The 17,177-nt window shown below is 42.0% G+C and overlaps 1 protein-coding gene across 1 annotated transcript; it reads left to right on the forward strand.

The window, feature by feature from the left end:
- Window positions 1-1,406: 1,406 nt before the first annotated feature.
- LOC114554620 (G-protein coupled receptor 22) lies at window positions 1,407-16,597 on the forward strand. The gene is made up of 2 exons (XM_028576564.1): window positions 1,407-1,773; window positions 14,341-16,597. Exon 2 carries the CDS (start codon window positions 14,462-14,464, stop codon window positions 16,154-16,156), a length of 1,695 nt encoding a protein of 564 aa, XP_028432365.1. The 5' UTR covers window positions 1,407-1,773; window positions 14,341-14,461; the 3' UTR covers window positions 16,157-16,597.
- Window positions 16,598-17,177: the final 580 nt, after the last annotated feature.

Below are 17,177 nucleotides of genomic sequence, written 5' to 3' on the forward strand. Positions count from 1 at the left end.
GATTTACCGGACAGATATGAGAGTGGTATCTATCTTCTCATCTTACTAACTGCAAGAAAGCAAAAAAGTGTATTTCCCAAATTGTGACACTATTGCTTTAAACAGGAAAAACACTCTATAGATAAAAATTGAAGGACATATAACTATATATAAAAATGATGATGATGATACTGATACCAACAAGAAAAACAAAATCAAGATTAGGATGGAATAAAAAACCTATGGAGTGGGTGATGGGTAGAGGTGCTACGTTGTTTTTATTTAGTTTTAGAGGCATTATGTTTCTTGTTCAAGGTTATATAAACAGCATTTATTCCACCATCTGTTTATTAGCATAAAAGGGGTCAAACATGAATCTTCAGATGCAGGTGTAACAGGTTTTAGGAACCATTTACCAATTCAAAATAAGTGAATGAGGTTTTTTTTTTTTTAAATGCATTTGGGAAAAACAAACATTTAAAAAGTTCTAACGGAGGATTCTTTTCTTTTTTTTAAAATGTTAGCACACATCCAACTATGGGAATTTCTGAACAGTGAGCAGCTAACATCAGCTGCCGGGACTCTCCTCAGAGACCCCAGGTGTTCACACCTTTTATCTAAATCTCCCTCTGCGTTTAGCTTACATATTCACTAGCACAGTAATTTACACCGCTCGCTAAAACAACCGTCTGTGAATCAGCATGAGAGTTGCAGTGACGGGGACCTCATATTTATCGTGTGCCCAAGGTCACAAATGTAACAGTCGGTGACCTTGATCCCTGCACACAGCTCATAGTGACCGAGAGATCACAGAGGGATGGTAGTACGGCAGATAGAAGGATGCCTCTATACAATGAGATGATAATATCAGGTGAAATATGGCAATGAAGTTGACACATGGAAATGTAGAGCCTGATATGAGGGCAGACACTCACTGTACAGCCCCAAGTGTGCAGCAAAGCATAGACAGAAGCCTTCACAAGCCGGGGGGGGGGGGGGGCTTTCAAGACAATATTATCGAGTCAAGTTGGAATCCAGTCATTTTCCTTTGAGAGACAGCTGAAGTGTGTGTAATATGTTTTGAGAGAGAAAGAGAGAGAGAGAGAGAGAGAGAGAGAGAGAGAGAGAGAGAGAGCTGGGGAGGGAGAAGCAAGTAAGACTTACTACAGAGGAGCGTTCACCCTTGAGGAATCTCAGGTCGTCCTTGTGGAAGAAGGCTACCCATCTCACACACACACACACACACACACACACACACACACACACACACACACACACACACACACACCCCCCAGCCCCCCACTCCTCCTCACGCATCCCTGTCTCCTCCCCCTTCCAACAACAAAAAACCCTCTCCTCCCCCTCCCTCCCTCCCTCCTGCGCTTGCAGATCACCGTATTGGTCGCTGGAATGGAGCAAATGCGCTCCATTGAGCGGTTAGCGCATATATGCGTTTGGCCGGTCCGTGAGTGGGATGCTGTACAAGTCTGCTTGAAAGTGGACAGGTGTAGCGCGTCGTGTTAAGTGGGGAATCCAAAAATAAAAAGCACCAAACACTGTGATATTACCTGATTTTTGAGCCACTGCTGCGCGTTGCATCTGCAGCCTTGGAGGGTGCCCCCCCCCCGCTGTAATATTTATGACAAAACGGAGGCAAATTATTCTGGTCACGTTTTTGGCTGACAGCCGGCTGTCCTGGAGAGTTCGGGAGTGAATCGGGGTCCAGTGTTGGCGATTGCGCAGCGCACCGACACCTGCAGTACGATGTAAAGGGATTTCCCACTCACCAAACTGGTAAGTTTAACACTCGACTACAGCGCTTCTTCTAATAAGATTCAAATGTTTATCTTTAGGCCTAATAATAAGTAAAATCATGATTGTGATGTCTTCACAAATACAATATGTGAGAATTAATTTAAAATGAGACAGTTGGATTTGTAAGGGATCAAAAGGGACAGTCTTCTGCAAAAATGAAACAAATGGTGGGCTGTCTTGTGGAGGGACAAGACAGTCCAAACCTGTTTTGATTCCGGACCGGAGGCGACAATAACAAATCACCTCATTATCAGAGCAGCACTTAGGAGGGGTATGAAAACTGCCTCGGGACATATCACGGGCTGGTTTTAATCGCTTCTTTGCATTTTCGGACATGAAGTGATTACCTGTGGGACAAAAACAAAATCCTTCTGGCTATTTGGGCTTGTTTTTGTTATGCGCTGCAACAATCAGACAACACTTGTCACAGAGAGGGACAAAACATCTAATATGTTGGCTAGAAAAATATCTGAAGTGATTTCATTTGATTCAAGTGGGCTTATAGTAATTGTGTTGCTCCATGTGTCCCATTTTCTATGGACCCATATGATTGTTGATTTGTTTCAGTGACAATGATGCGCCACGCTTGACATGAAGGTGACCCGTTTGATCGTTTTTAATAGCAATGGCTCAGTTCACCAACTACATTTAATGCTTAATTAAGATAACATGATTCCATAGTGCACATTATTTGTTGATCTTGAACTGGCATAGCCCCACGATAGCATGATTTCAAAGGATTGTTTTAGCCTCTGCATTTGTCCACCTTCATTAGAAAGAGGCAAAACAGTCAAACGTCGAAACAAGAATGTCTTTCTTACTTACTTTTACTTCTGCTTTTATGTGAATTTAAAATCTGACATGATTGGTCACACAGTAGCAAAGTGTTGGTAAAGCTCTCTTTTAAAAAATAGTTTCCTCCAATATAATCATATAGGCCTACTGTATGGTTTTAAAATCTACAAATTCTAGGCCACTGAATTATTTGTCATCCAGCCCTGTCTTGCCATGTGTTTGAATATGGAGCCATCTGCTCTCTTGTTGATGAGATGTGAAATGGGAACATGTGTGATTTGAAGATGGTGGTTGAGTGGTGATGGGTTTCTCCCAGCTGAATACTAAAGCAACATATTCTCCAGTTAAGGTCCCAGTTCCATTTAGTTTAATGTCAAACTGTTGTCTGTTTGCATTAGTTCATAGTGCTTTCCCTTACCAATTACAAATCATATTGTTGGGATCAAATGCTGCCAAATGTTTTGCCTACTGGCACAAGGTTTTTGTCATGAAAGATTTTAACATTACTTATTAATATTCATTTTTTTGGTGTGCTCACATTACTTTTATGTTCCCACATCACTGTGTTCCCCTGCAACATGTCATGCTCTCACATTATTGCTTTCCCACGTTCACATACCTTTTGAATTCTCTGATTTATCTTATTGTCTTGTAACACCCAGTATGCCACAATATGTGGCAAAGTATTGAAATTTACTTTCAAGTTGGCCAAAAATTCTGATGCAGTGTTATTTTTTCACAAGTGTGGTTGTGTAGGCTAATTTGTGAACAACTGGTAGGTTATGGAGGCTTTCTCAAAATAAAGAAATACTATAATCTGCAGGATGTAGTTGGTCACATTAAAACTAAATTAAATGTTGACAATGCAGCTTGAAAGGAAGATGGCAACCATATTTCACAAAAAAAGACCATTTTATTCTCTTCTTAATCTTATCAAACAATCAGTCTTTTTAACTCAAGGTAATTAATGAACTTTTTTGATGAGACTGCAAACATGCAGAAGATTAAAAAGATAAAAAATGAAAAAGAGTAAGTTAAAGCCCTGCACCTTCTCTGTGATGTTTTCTTGCTGCGTGTGTGTGTGTGTGTGTGTGTGTGTGTGTGTGTGTGTGTGTGTGTGTGTGTGTGTGTGTGTGTTTCCCTCTCTTTTCCATGTAAAATCCCAGAGGGATAATTGTTTTAACATATTCCCATTTCCATTCACTCTCATGGTGGCAGCCCGTGTGCTTGAATTGCATGTGGTTCGTTGTGTGTTTGCATTTGTGTGTGTATTTATAGAGAAGCTTTGATGCTGCTGGTTGGGAAACATTTCACCACACATGTCACTTTCCTGCTAGATGCCACAGCGTAGTTGAGGGAAGCTGTCATATTTTGTTTCACCGTGATGACATGGAAGTACTGTATTCTCTGATCTGATGAGTCTTTTTTTTACCTTTTACATAACAGCGCTGGAGAAGAGATGGTCAGAGGTTATTATGAGACAACAACAGTGTGGGAAAAGCACATAAGATTTATGTAAGAGCTGCTCTATTGTCATTAAAAGGCTCCAATAAAGCTTCTGTCCCGGTTGGATTTGTTTTGAATATCCTTTAATGGCTTAAGGAATCTTTAGGTTTATATAAACACAGCTACATTGCTGATTTCCACACATTTTGAAGAACTAAGAACAGTTATGTTGTAACACAGATAGTCCCAAAAGTTTATTTTTTTTACTGACAATTCAACTGTTGATTCATTTTTATTGTATCTTCTATAGACTGTAAGCATGGCAGATGTTGAATGAGCTTGTGCAAAATGTCACTGCAGTAACAACAAACAATCATATTTACTGCTGTAAAATCCTCCAGCAAAAGGCTTTCATAGCAGCAGTATTAAAGGACAACTGTATTTAAGGACTATATTTGCATGTTCGTATTAAGAACAATATTTTGACTGGATTGGCCACATCCTCTTTTAATCGTCCTAGTTGATCCAAGCCATAGAAACAAGTTGTCAAACCCAGTCTCTGTACTAACAACCGAATTGAAGTCAAAACACGATAAAGATGCCTTACACAAATTGTATACTGGCGGCTGAGGTTGCTCATCCTTCCTGTCAGCATGCTCATGTTCACCGTGTGAAATTAAAAGCACACTGCACTTAATTCCCTAACCTAATAACACTAAATACAGTAGCAATGTTCCTCGAAGTGCGTGAGTGCAGGGAAACATAGAGGGGGAGCAGATCTCAGCACCAGACAGGAGAAAGGCAGAAGGATGTTGGTGGAAAAAAACGAGAAGCATGAAGAGCAAATAGAGAGAAGAGATGGAACATTAAATCGTTATAAGAGCAGAATGGAGTGAAAATAGATTATCAAGAGGTGGGAGACGGAGGCAACATGGAAGAGAAGACCCCCACACAAAGACTGTTGCCACCCGTAGATACAGGAATATAGCTGCTTTCTTGCATATTTATTGGATATTTTGGTATGTTTTACATAATGGCATATATATTTTCATACATAAGTTGGAATCTGACAGACATAAGGTGCATGTGTAAATTAGGTTTATTTGACACCTGTGTGTCAAGTATTGAGTGTGCGTCTCATGTACTTCGGCCCTCTTCAAACGGGAATAGAAAAAAATCCCTTACTCTTCACTCCCTCAGGTTAGATCTCTGTCTGTCATTGTGGTGTGAGAGCACAGATGCCTGCAGTGATGCTCTCCCCTATTGGCCAATGATGTCCTCTCTGCAGGAGATAAATGGCATTAATTGAGCTCTAATTGCCTTCTGGAGTGATCACTTAATCACTTTAACCTGTCACAGACAACTTCCGTCTTTTTTTCTAGTACCCCATCAGTTTCACTTACTCCTTTGCTCTTATTCCATTTCCTTCAAATCCATTTTTCTAATTTTCTGACCTCTTCAACTGCTCTCCACTTCTCTAAAGACTGATCTGAGCATGAGTCTGTTTCAGATACCTGTAAAAAATGGTACATAGAGAGATTCCTGTCTCTGCAGGCACTGATCTGCTGAAGAAAGGTTTGATTGAATTCAAGCTGAAGGTGAACACTACAAGAATGCAAAATTCCTGATTCGCTGTTTGCATCTTGTTAAAGCAGCCCGTCCTCACCCAGAAAATGACCATATGGGTCGATTGTGCAAGCAGCTTATAACGACCGACAATTATGTTTCTAGTTAGGCGGTGAACTCTTGTGTCTGTAGTAATTATCAAAAGCACAGGATTTCACTGAGGAGACAGGGGTTTGTGTCCCATGTGAAACTAAAAGTCAACTGTCATTTTGAAATTAACCAAGGTATTTAAAAACTGAGGCCGTTACTTTAAATAGAACGACGGTCACATGATTAAACTGCCACTGTGTGGCAATAAATAGAACGGTCATATGTGTCTTTTTGGGAGTCTTTGGATATCAACCTATAATGCTGTTTAGGTATAAAGCTGTGTTGTGTTAAATGCATGCTTTGGAGTTTTTGACCACCAGTAGCGCTATGGAGCAATATTTTTATGAGAGGTCCCCGTTTTGTTTCCTTTTGTGCACACGGCTATGTAGGGGTACGACACAATACACAGTCCTGCCAATGGCCTCACACTATTCTGCTGATCTGCAAGTGGATGTAATGTGCCAAGAAACATAGCAATGCAACAAAAAAGGCAGGGAAGAAGAAGACTGTTGGCAAGTAAACATGGATGTTAACAGCGCAGATTTTAAATTTCCAAATGTTCTATGAGGAAAGAAATGAATTCTACACATTTGTTAGGCCTCAAGCATACAAAAAATGCATTTCACTAATTTGGTTACAAGAAAAGTCCACAGGGCACCTTTTAAGAATGAAATGTTTTCATCTTTCCATCCGGTGAAGGAAAATAATCAAAGCAACGGCGCATTTTTCTTCAAATCTTTTAGGGTTTTAAAATAACCACTTTGTGTCATTTCCTCTCAGTCTCTCTGACTGGACCAGCAAATTAATGAAGAAAAAGTTCTACTACTGAGGAAATATCACCTTTTATTCTGTGAACTCTACTCCAGTATAGTGTAACAAAAATAGGTTTCAAGATTAGTAGTAGTTTACCCCAAATTCCTACCATACTTATGTTATTTAGCCTAACTTTAAAATAGAAACATCAGACCATTTCTGCCTCTTTTTAGGTATCAGGAGTGAAAATGATGTTTTCCTAAATGTTGTACAGATTTTTATCAAATATCTTGATAAAAAGTGCATATAGCTGTTGTTAATGGAGATAACATCTCTCCCCCCAGGTCTGGGCTCAGCCCCGAATGTTTACAACATCTGTCTCCGCCCCTGTTGTCGGAGCATCTTAAACTCAGGGCTTTGACAATAAATTGAGTACATGTAACAATATAATAATTTTATATAATTGTAATAATTTGATATCTTTTCATTTAGACTTTTTTACATTCTGCAGCTTTTAGACTTGTTTAGTATGTGGTTATTCTGGAAATGATCTTTCCATATACACCTACCTGGATCCTACACTTCCCATATTGCAACTCAATAGCCTTTATTGGGTTCACCTCCCCATGTCTTTCAAACTCCATGCCCCAAGGTTGTAGCGAAGGCTTCCTGTTAAAAGTCTCAAGCCCTTGTGGCCTGGTGGCCGGGTTGGCTCAGTGGGTAGAGCAGGTGTACATATACTGAGAGGTTTATGCCTCGACACAGAGGTCCAGGGTTAAAATCTGACCTGTGACAATTTCTGGCATGTCTTCCCCCTCTCTCTCACCTAGCTGTCCTGTCAAAATTAAAGGTGGAAAAGCCCAAAAATTAATCTTAAAAAAACAATAAAGGCTCAAGCCCAATTTGAGGCAACTCTGATTACATCATTAGGGCTTTTTTTCTCAAATGTTGTAAAGCTTTCTCCAGAGCCACAGTAGACATAATAATAAAGTGATTTTACACACTGAGTAATACTCATAACGTAAACTGATCTTCACGTTAGATTGGTGGGAGTGCACCTTTTTTAATTGTAAAATTAAATTAAACATCCACCACTATAAGTCAACTCCCGTGTTTGTGAGCATGGGTCAAAGCTTTTTCTTACTAATGAAGATCAGAGTCAGGCCTTTCATCACATAATCAGCTGTTGGTTTGGTGCCTTGTCACCAGAGCAGCATTAAAGCCACCGCAAACCTTCCACTGTGACTTGACGATTTATTCACAACACTACCACACAAATCAGCATACTTGCTATTTGACTGCATTCAGACAATCCATTAACTCCTAATGACAAGAGCTGTTGAAATGGAGAGATTGCCAATCAGAGACATTGCTAATCACATCCAATCACTTTAGGACACATAAGGGATGTACGAGTAACTACTGGTATAATAGAAACACGATGGACATTGTTATATCTCTCCAATTTATCCTTTTATTTTCTTACCATCATTATTACTAATCATTGCTATTCTGTTGGATGGGCCAGTAAACAGCCTTCCAAAGCACTGATTTACGTTAACAGTCTCCACTTGCTCTGACTCAGTTTTACTTCATTTTGCCAGCTTTCCCACTTGATTTTGATTTCTTCTTGTTTTAAAGAACTGTGATTGCACGGTAGCCTTGATTAGTGCTTATTGAGGTGGTGCTTGTAATAGCAAAATGACAGGCTTGGAGCGTATGGTATATAGGATACCAAGTGTCTTTAATGAATGTGTGGTGCCAAATGAAATCCAGTGACATGCTGTCAGGTAATAATGATGACTCACACCCTGTGGACCAGAGCTGTAGAGTCCAAGGTCTTCTTTCTGTACAGAGCTGTTCCTATAGATGGAACAGGCTGCAATAATTAACCTGCCTACTATAGCTTTTTTATTGATGTTCTGGTAGCAGCCTGCCAGTATTGTGGGATGATAGTGACTGGACATTTGAGTCTTTATCTCTGATGTGGTGACAGCAATCTGTAAGTTGCATTTTAATATTCAAAATCACAGAATAGTCTGTCCAGATGATCTGCTTGGATTACACAGAGAGATTGCACAGTGTAAAAGCAAAGACCCATCTGCTGGTTGTAAGATGGATGGTGAGGGGAGGTAAGGCAGCGCAACTGGGACTTTTCAAAAGAGAGATGGATAGAGGTAGTGAGCAGGGAACAAACATTCCCCTCAAGCGAGCACACAAATCAGCATCCATCTACACACCCCTAAGCCTCCCTCCCATCCATCACTACCTCATTGCACCTACCTCCCGTTTTCATCTTACCTCCCGTTACGACCGTCCCTTTCTCCCTAACTTGTCTCAGGCATAAGTGCGGATGGGATTCAGCAGTTTCTTAAGTACACAGGATGTCATTCACCTCAGATGGCAATCCATCTTCCACTGAATCTGCAGGGAGCATGCGAGCAGGGAGCGAGTGCAGAGACGCGGGCTGGCGGTGGGTGGCTGTGTGGGCGGAAGGCAGTTACATTGTGGAATACATGGTGTGCTTGTGTGTCTTCAGCGAGCTTGGCAGGAGTTATGAAAACCCATTTTTTAATTTTACAGTATTAGGTGTTGCTTGGCCTCACATAAGGAGTAGCAGTGTTAGTTTAAACAGTTCTGGAGTTACACTCACACCTGTAATATACAGTATTGAGTTTGTTGCACATTCAAACTGCATGTCACCCGAAGTTCCTAAAACTGTCCTGATCAGAAACATATCAGATAGGGTGGGATGTTGTTGCTCTAACTGAGCAGGTTGTGTTGTTTGCCTGTCCAGGCTGGTTTGCTGGGAGCCTGCCAGTAATGCTGCTGCCCAGCTGATGGTTGCTCGCTGTTAGCGCTGCTGGATGCATCGAGTGGGAAAATGAAGCCTTTGATCGATTGTCTCACTGCGGACATTAGGAATACCTAAGACAGCCATGAGTCAGCGGGCTGCATGCGCCATCATCCTGTTTGCCTTCTCTCGTTTCCCTCTTTTTCTCCATTCACCTTTCCTGTCTCTCTCCTCTAAATTTCCCTTTTTTCTCTAAATGTCAAGGAGCAGATGCTCTTTTCTAGTTTCACCGTTTTGTACTGACATTTTCCTGTTTTAAAGGAAAAATCCATCAAAGAAGAAACATACAATATTTTTTAAAGATAGTAACCTAAACAAACCACAATACAATTAAGCTATACAATTACAGCTTTGTGGATCTGCAGTCAGATACAATGCCCTCTTGTAAACGTCTTTTTTTTCTTATCTGAACAGCCAGGCACTACTTACTACCACTGCATTTTTCCAATCTCATTTGGAGAGAAAAAAAGTGACACACATCTACTTTGATTGTTGTCCTGATGTAAACAGCACTGCTGATCACCGTCCCTGAGGTGGATGCAAGTACAGAGCCTCACGGAAGAGCTGGATCATTTCCAACTGCTGAATATAATCCACAGCAGCATGGTAAATGGTAAAAATAAGAACTCCTGCCAACAGGGCAGAATAACTAGACTAACTCAAAGCAATCTTGTGTGCTCTACTAAACAAGACTTTTCAGATAACATTAGATGGCCTTAAACATCAGTTTATGGAATTCTGAGCTGCTTATCTGTCATCCTTAAGCGGTCCTGCTTCCTTTTCAAGCTATTATACTTATTTTGTCTTACCTACAGCCAGGGGCGATTCTAGGATCAGACCTTTAGGGGGGCTCAGCCCCTAATGAGAATGTGACACAGATACAGTGCCTTGCAAAAGTGTTAACCCTCCTGCTAAATCAGTAATTTCATTAGCCGATAATCTCTGAGCTAGCTACTGAACAACAACATCAGCTAATGTTTTTTGACACTATTTACACTATGATGGAACTAAACCTGACACTTTATAAGTCACAGTAATAACGACCAATTTGACACAATGTTCTAATATTCAGCAATTTTAGTTGCTTACATTTCAGTTTGGGTTCTAATCTGAGCCATGAAATGACCAACTTCTTCTCTGGGGACTACCAACTTTAAACTTCACAACCACACTCCTGCTCTCCCTCTGACAGATAAGATAGAGACTCAGCCAAAGGCGGGAGTCTGGCACAACCACCTCCGATTGGCCAAAACTACGTTTCTGTTAACCCTTTTCTTGACTGGGTTACAGGTGAATAGCATTAGCGACAGCGACACAGGATATTAAACCTGTTTCAAGCCCTTTGAACCTGTAATCAGAGATAAAATGGTCAGAGAGTCTTAAAACAATGAACTAGCTATACCTACACTACCTAACCGCTATACTAACACAATCACCACACAAATAATTTATAACAGACAGAGATATCTTCTGTGGAAAGTTGCTACAGCCTCAGAAATATGCAAACTGACCCCATAAAGTTTTATAGAGGGCACAAGTGGTGCTTCCTCAAATAATTAGCAAACTGAATTCTCACGTGTAGCGGCAACCGAAAATAGGCGAGTGTACCCAGCCTGCAGCAACACAACGGACAGCAGTCATGACACAAAGGGACAGATTTCATAAACCTTTTCTGCCTCATTTCAGACATCACAGGAAACGTGTGTGTGTGTGTGTGTGTGTGTGTGTGTGTGTGTGTGTGTGTGTGTGTGTGAAAATAAGAGAGAGAAACTGAACTTTTCACTCTTGACAACAGGATATGCTTGAGCATTTACCCTCTGATATTGTGGAAAGAGGCTTGACAACCTGTCGTCTAGCCTACTACCCAACACCTATAATAACTCTGACAGCAGGCTCCAGGAAGGTGTGCAGTCTAGGACACTGTCAGTTTTTTGTTGTTGTTTTGGAGCAAAGCACATAATCACACAGTAATTAAGACACCAAATTTGATTACATATTCTGCAAAGCCAAAGGAAAATCTGTAGATGACAATTCTCATTAGAATCCACACTAAACCAACCAGACAAATTATTTAGCTTTCAAAAAATCATTGGATGGATGCACTTTTTAGAACCAAATCATTATTATTACAGCAAACTGCAATGAGTTCATAATGAGGACCATAAATTGTATAAGACTGATGTCATTTGAGGCTAAATGAACCGGAGTATTTACAATTTCCACTGAAAGACACCAACACTAGGAATCATTAGAAAGTTCACCACCCTGCCTACACATCTTAATTTTCTTCTTCCCCCTCTCCCTGTGAATTCTAGAATAGTGTGACTGTTCCTGCCCGCGAGTTAGAGTCACAGCTGTTCATATTCAGGGCTGATGACATTTTGTCTTTCCCCCAAACCACATGCTTAAACAGACTTCTTTTTCTACTCTTTTGTTTGTGACTCTTAACAGTTAATCCCACAGTACTGAATATTCGTTATCACACAACCCATGCATCACAGGATTGATAATGGTTTAATGTTTATCTTAGTCATAGAGTAACATAAATGACTCTTGTTGAAAACCATTCAGCCTGCTCATTTCACCTGTATATAATCCTCCCCTTGTATTTATTGGCAGGACTGTTGAGAGAAACAGATGATGGGCTGATGTTTGATGAGACTGATCAAATCAGTGACTGCAGAATACCATTTTACTCTTGTCAAAAAGAACAAATTCCTCCATTTTTTTTTCACATTATCTGTGAATATATTAAAATTCAGATAACAGTTGATTTTTTTTGTGTTGTATCATCCCATTCTTTGTCAATCATGGTACGCTTACATTTACAAAATTATTTATTAGGTTTAACTTCTATGGTAGCACACAATTGAGTTATTCTCCTGACATTTATTTACTGTAGTGCTTCAAACACATGCCACAAACGCATTTGAAAGAGATAGAATACATTGCTTGGTTAATGCTGTATTGACATGTATGTTGCCTCTTTGATTGGTGTAAGTGATTGACTGTCAAACATAAAGTGTTATAAATTTGTTTGCTCCTTATTACCTTGGTGCCCACCATATTGAACAAAGACTGTAAACACAATTGATGTAGATGACATTATAAGATCATAGCACACTGAATATTAAGTGGTAGACACTCAGTGTGAACAGTCTCAAACAGAGGGTGCATCTAAATAACTAGTATATTTTTTAACTCGTAGGGCAATGTCTGTGATTATGCTGTCATTTCATTATCCAGGCCAAATTTCGATTGTCAGTTCAATACTTCTTTGTTTTTGGGATAGGGGAAATGCTGCAAACACTAAAGTTACATCCAACATTTAAAACACACAACCTTTATTCATACAAATACTGTCACCTGTGTTCAGGTAAATTAATAAAACAATGATTTAACTGCAGGTGGAATGGTTAGGGTTAGGAATGAATTGGGACAGAGAGAATAAAACAAATTCGCTCACAACTATTTCGTGCAGTGCTCAAAATGAGACCTCAGGTCGCCGTGAGAGGTGGAGACAGGGAGTGTGGTTCTGTGTTCTCTTGCCCCAGGCTTGTTAAATTGGCAGATCGATGATGCTTTAAATCAATGTTCCAGCAACACCGCAAACCCCATGAAACCCATTAGTGGATTAAGATAGACCATTGTTCCACACGGAGTCCTGTTCTGCCTGCAGGTCCTTTTCACATGACAAATGGTAGGAACTGTGAAATAAAACAAAGGGAAAAGGGCAAACGAGAGGGTGAGAACAAAAGGTGTGGCAGAGGAAAGGCTGACAGCAAAGGAGGCCAACGATGCCAGTCAGGACACACCATAGCTCATCGTTCAGAGACGCGGGGAATATTTCTTTCTTACGGTATATCAACCAGGTATCTTATATCTAATCAGCCAACACTTTATATGATTCCTTCCCAAGCACAGGAGAGCATCCAGTCAGCCATGAATAACATGATCTACATGCAAAGTAGTCTGTCTCAGCCAGTAAACAAAATGGGAACAGTGTAGGAAGAGATGTGAGGGATGTAGGAGACCAGATGAGACCGAGGGGGTGTGGAGAGAAGATGCCAGGGGAGCTGGTTTTTCTCTGATAGCATTGTTTATGTGCCACTGTCTGTGGATCATTGATCCATTCGTCTTTGTTATGTCTCCCCGTTATTCCCTGCTATTAACTGCTGCCACCCTCAGTTGGGGGGACTGCTATGTTGACGTGCACTGCACGGTCTCTCTACCAGCCCACAAATGTCCCTGCCACCTCTTCTCTTAGAGGTAGAGGCTGACTGCTTGTGGAAAAAAACAAGAATTAACAAAAGGATGTTTTTTTTAGTTAGCATTTATTGGATTTGTACAGGCATTAATTCATCTTCACAAGGTGGGTTGTCGATGGAGGAACAGGTCCGGGTATATCTTACTATAGACAACATGTAGTCACTGCCATCTTAAAAGTACAGGTGTAGTTGGTTTATATATGTTTCCACATACCTTATTCTGCAAGCTTTGTTTCTGACCCATATAATGTATGTTGCATAATAATGAATCAAACATCCACCCACTCATGAGAAGCATGCTTCCATCTTTGTAACAGAATCTAGCACAGTATATGAATTGTAAGCACCGTCAGAAAATAAATCCCCATTGGTTTGTTAAAATGTGTAGACTGTTCGGGGATCTTCCGCTGAGTCCCTGCTTAAAGCACTCATACTTGCAAATTTCCCCCAAGAGACTTCCTGCTCCAATTCCTGTCTGAACTGTTACCATTGTCTATGAAAATATAATGGGTCATCAGCAGCAGGTTGAACTGCACCCCATGACTCTAATCGCCTGACAAGATCACTTTTACCTCGTGTCAACTCATAGCTTCTCTTATTTTTGAGTAAATATGAGACAAGCTGACTGATAACTGCTTGATCTTTCTCTGTCCTCTGTCTGTCTTTCTACTCCTCTTCTCCTTTCTATGTCTCTTTTCTATTTTGTTTTCACAGAATCAAGGAACAGATCTGGCCATCATCCTTCATCGCTGTCTCGTTTGAGCCAGAAGAAAGACAGAGCATGGTCTGGCGTGGCAGCTGCTGTTGCTATGTGTGAGGGAGTGCTGTGGCGTCAATGGAGACCGAAGGCTATCGTGACCTCCTGGAGACCAGCGATGGTCAGGGGGTAGGCCTGCTGGATGTAGGGGGCGAGGTGGGCGTGGAGGAAGGCTGGAGCACACCCTACCCCCTGGGCTTCCAGGTGTCTTTGACCACTGTGCTGATGCTGGAGCTGGTTTTGGGCTTCAGCAGCAACCTGACCGTACTTGTGCTCTACTGTGCTCAGTCCAACCTGGTGGATTCAGTCAGCAACCTGGTCACAGTCAACCTCCATGTGCTGGACATACTGGTCTGTCTGCTGTGTCTGCCACTGACTGTGGCTGTGATCCTGCTACCAGCTAATGAAAGTGGAGTTGGCAGCCTGGCCACGCTGTGCTGCTTTCATGAAGCCTGTGTCACATTCACCAGTGTGGCCACAGCGGTCAATGTTCTGGTGATCAGTTTGGACAGATACGACATCTCAGTGCGTCCGGCCAGTCGTCTACTGACCCCCAGGCGTGCAGCACTGCTCCTGGCCGCAGTGTGGGCCGTGTCTTTGGCTGTCTTCTTCCTGCCCTTCCTTGAGGGGGATTTCTTCTCTTCAAGGGTTGAGGACAGTGAGGATGAGGAGCCTGAAGTGCAGAACAATGTCTCTGAGCTCACCACTGGACGGACCCCTATTTTTTCCTCCATCTCTCCTTCCTCTTTACCCCCAACTCATCCTTCCTCGCCTTCACACCACCTGACTCCAGTATGGCAGAACAGGACACTGTTGTGCGTAGGGGGGCAGGGGTATTACACAGGCCTGGCTATGTATTACCACTTGTTACTCCAAGTGCCATGCTTCTTCATCGCAGTGGCCGTCATGTTGTTCACCTACTCCAGGATCCTGCAGGCCCTCAACATTCGCATAGGCTCCCACATGATGAGGGGTAAACGTGCAAAGGACTCCACTTGCAGGATACGCTGCAGGAGGAAGAGGAAGAAGGACCTGAGCCTGCCCACAGAGGTAGTGTCCTCCAACCAGAACCAGAACCTCAACCATCCTCCTCTCATCCACTCCCCCACCCCTACACCAACATCGCCCCCACCGCTCCCCTCCATGTCCCAGGTGATGTCTGACAGTGGAGCAACAGTCACTACTGTCAGCACTGCTGCCACCACCCCAATAGCCACCACACCGGCCACCCCTGCTTCTCCAACCCCAACCCCAGCTTCAGCCTCAACCCGGACCCATGCCACCTCACCACTGCCTGCCTCCACCATGGGTGTACAGGCCTCAGTTTCTGCCATCATTGCCTTGAGGAGGGCAGTGCGCAGGCACAGGGACCGTCGAGAACGTCAACGTCGGGTCCTAAAAATGTCCCTACTCATCATATCCACCTTCATGGGCTGCTGGGCCCCTCTGTCTGCAGTCAATATTCTGATCCTGTGTATGGGTCCCAGCGACAGCCTGGTGAGACTGCGCCTCTGCTTCTTGGCGATGGCTTATGGAACCACGATTTTTCATCCTCTGCTCTACGCTTTCACCAGGCAGAAGCTGCGGCGTGCCCTCAAAACACGTGTCAAAAAAAGGGTAGTTACCCTTCTGCAGGTGGACCCGGCTCCCAGCGGGGGGACAGTTATTCATAACTCCTGGGTGGAAGGAGGAGGCCAGAGGAAGAGTCGCAAGCCACGGGTGGAGGCCAGTGACGGCACTGATCGATGCCTCACAGAGGCAGTGAGGGAATGAGACTGGTCTGGTGTGTTTGCATGTGTGAGTGTATGGGTGTGAATTTGAAGAATTGTATGTATCTTACCAACTTGCTAGAGGTGGATCATGTGTATATTTGTGCACAGGTGTGACAATACCAGTAAGTCTGCAAAGGTCAGGACAAATCCCGTGACCACTGGTTCGATGCAAACGTGGAGGCAGGTGAGTCCTGAGCTCTAATTAGAGCCTGCTTTCTGCTCTCCTTACACAGGCCGTCGTTAGTCCACTTTCTGACTGACAAGGTGACCACCGAGTCTCCATGACAACACTGGTCAATCATTATGACAACATCCCATGGATACTGGAAATACTGTGCACCCCACTTGTACGATAAGGGTTAGACAACAAAGTCCATACATTACTGCTCCTGTGTGCAGTTTCAACTTGCATGTGCATGTACATATGTACATATGCACACACACCCACACACACACACACACACACACACACACACACACACACACACACACACACTCTTAAAATGCACACTGATCTATATTTAGTTGTTATCTGTGAAAGCACACCAATATCTACCTGCACAGATATTCTCAGTGAGTAAAAATATTAATTAATAATTTCTCTTTCTTTCTCTCATTTGTTCATGCCTTAATTGAGTTATTAATATATTCTCGTGGTGCTGAATGTCCTGCTGTATGTTTACAGACAATGTATCAGAGTAAAAGTGTTTGCACATACTGTATATGGTATAGCAAATTACTGTAATGGCAAATAAATACAAGCATTCAGATTTAAAGTTTACAGGCTCATGTGAAACTATCAGGAAACTGCAAAAAAACTGATTCTAATATCATTTTCAAATTAAAGCTAAAAGGCATGACTTTATTTTATTTTTTTAAATAAACCTTAAGAGTAACAGTCATGATGACGTATGCGAGGATGTGTGATTGTGTTTGTATGTTTGCATGTGTGCATGTATGCATGTGTGTTTGTGTGTGCGGTTGCGCAAATGAATAAATGACAAGGGTGTATGTGATTATGT

The sequence above is a fragment of the Perca flavescens genome, chromosome 4, assembly GCF_004354835.1.
Source record: "Perca flavescens isolate YP-PL-M2 chromosome 4, PFLA_1.0, whole genome shotgun sequence".
NCBI lineage: Eukaryota > Metazoa > Chordata > Actinopteri > Perciformes > Percidae > Perca > Perca flavescens.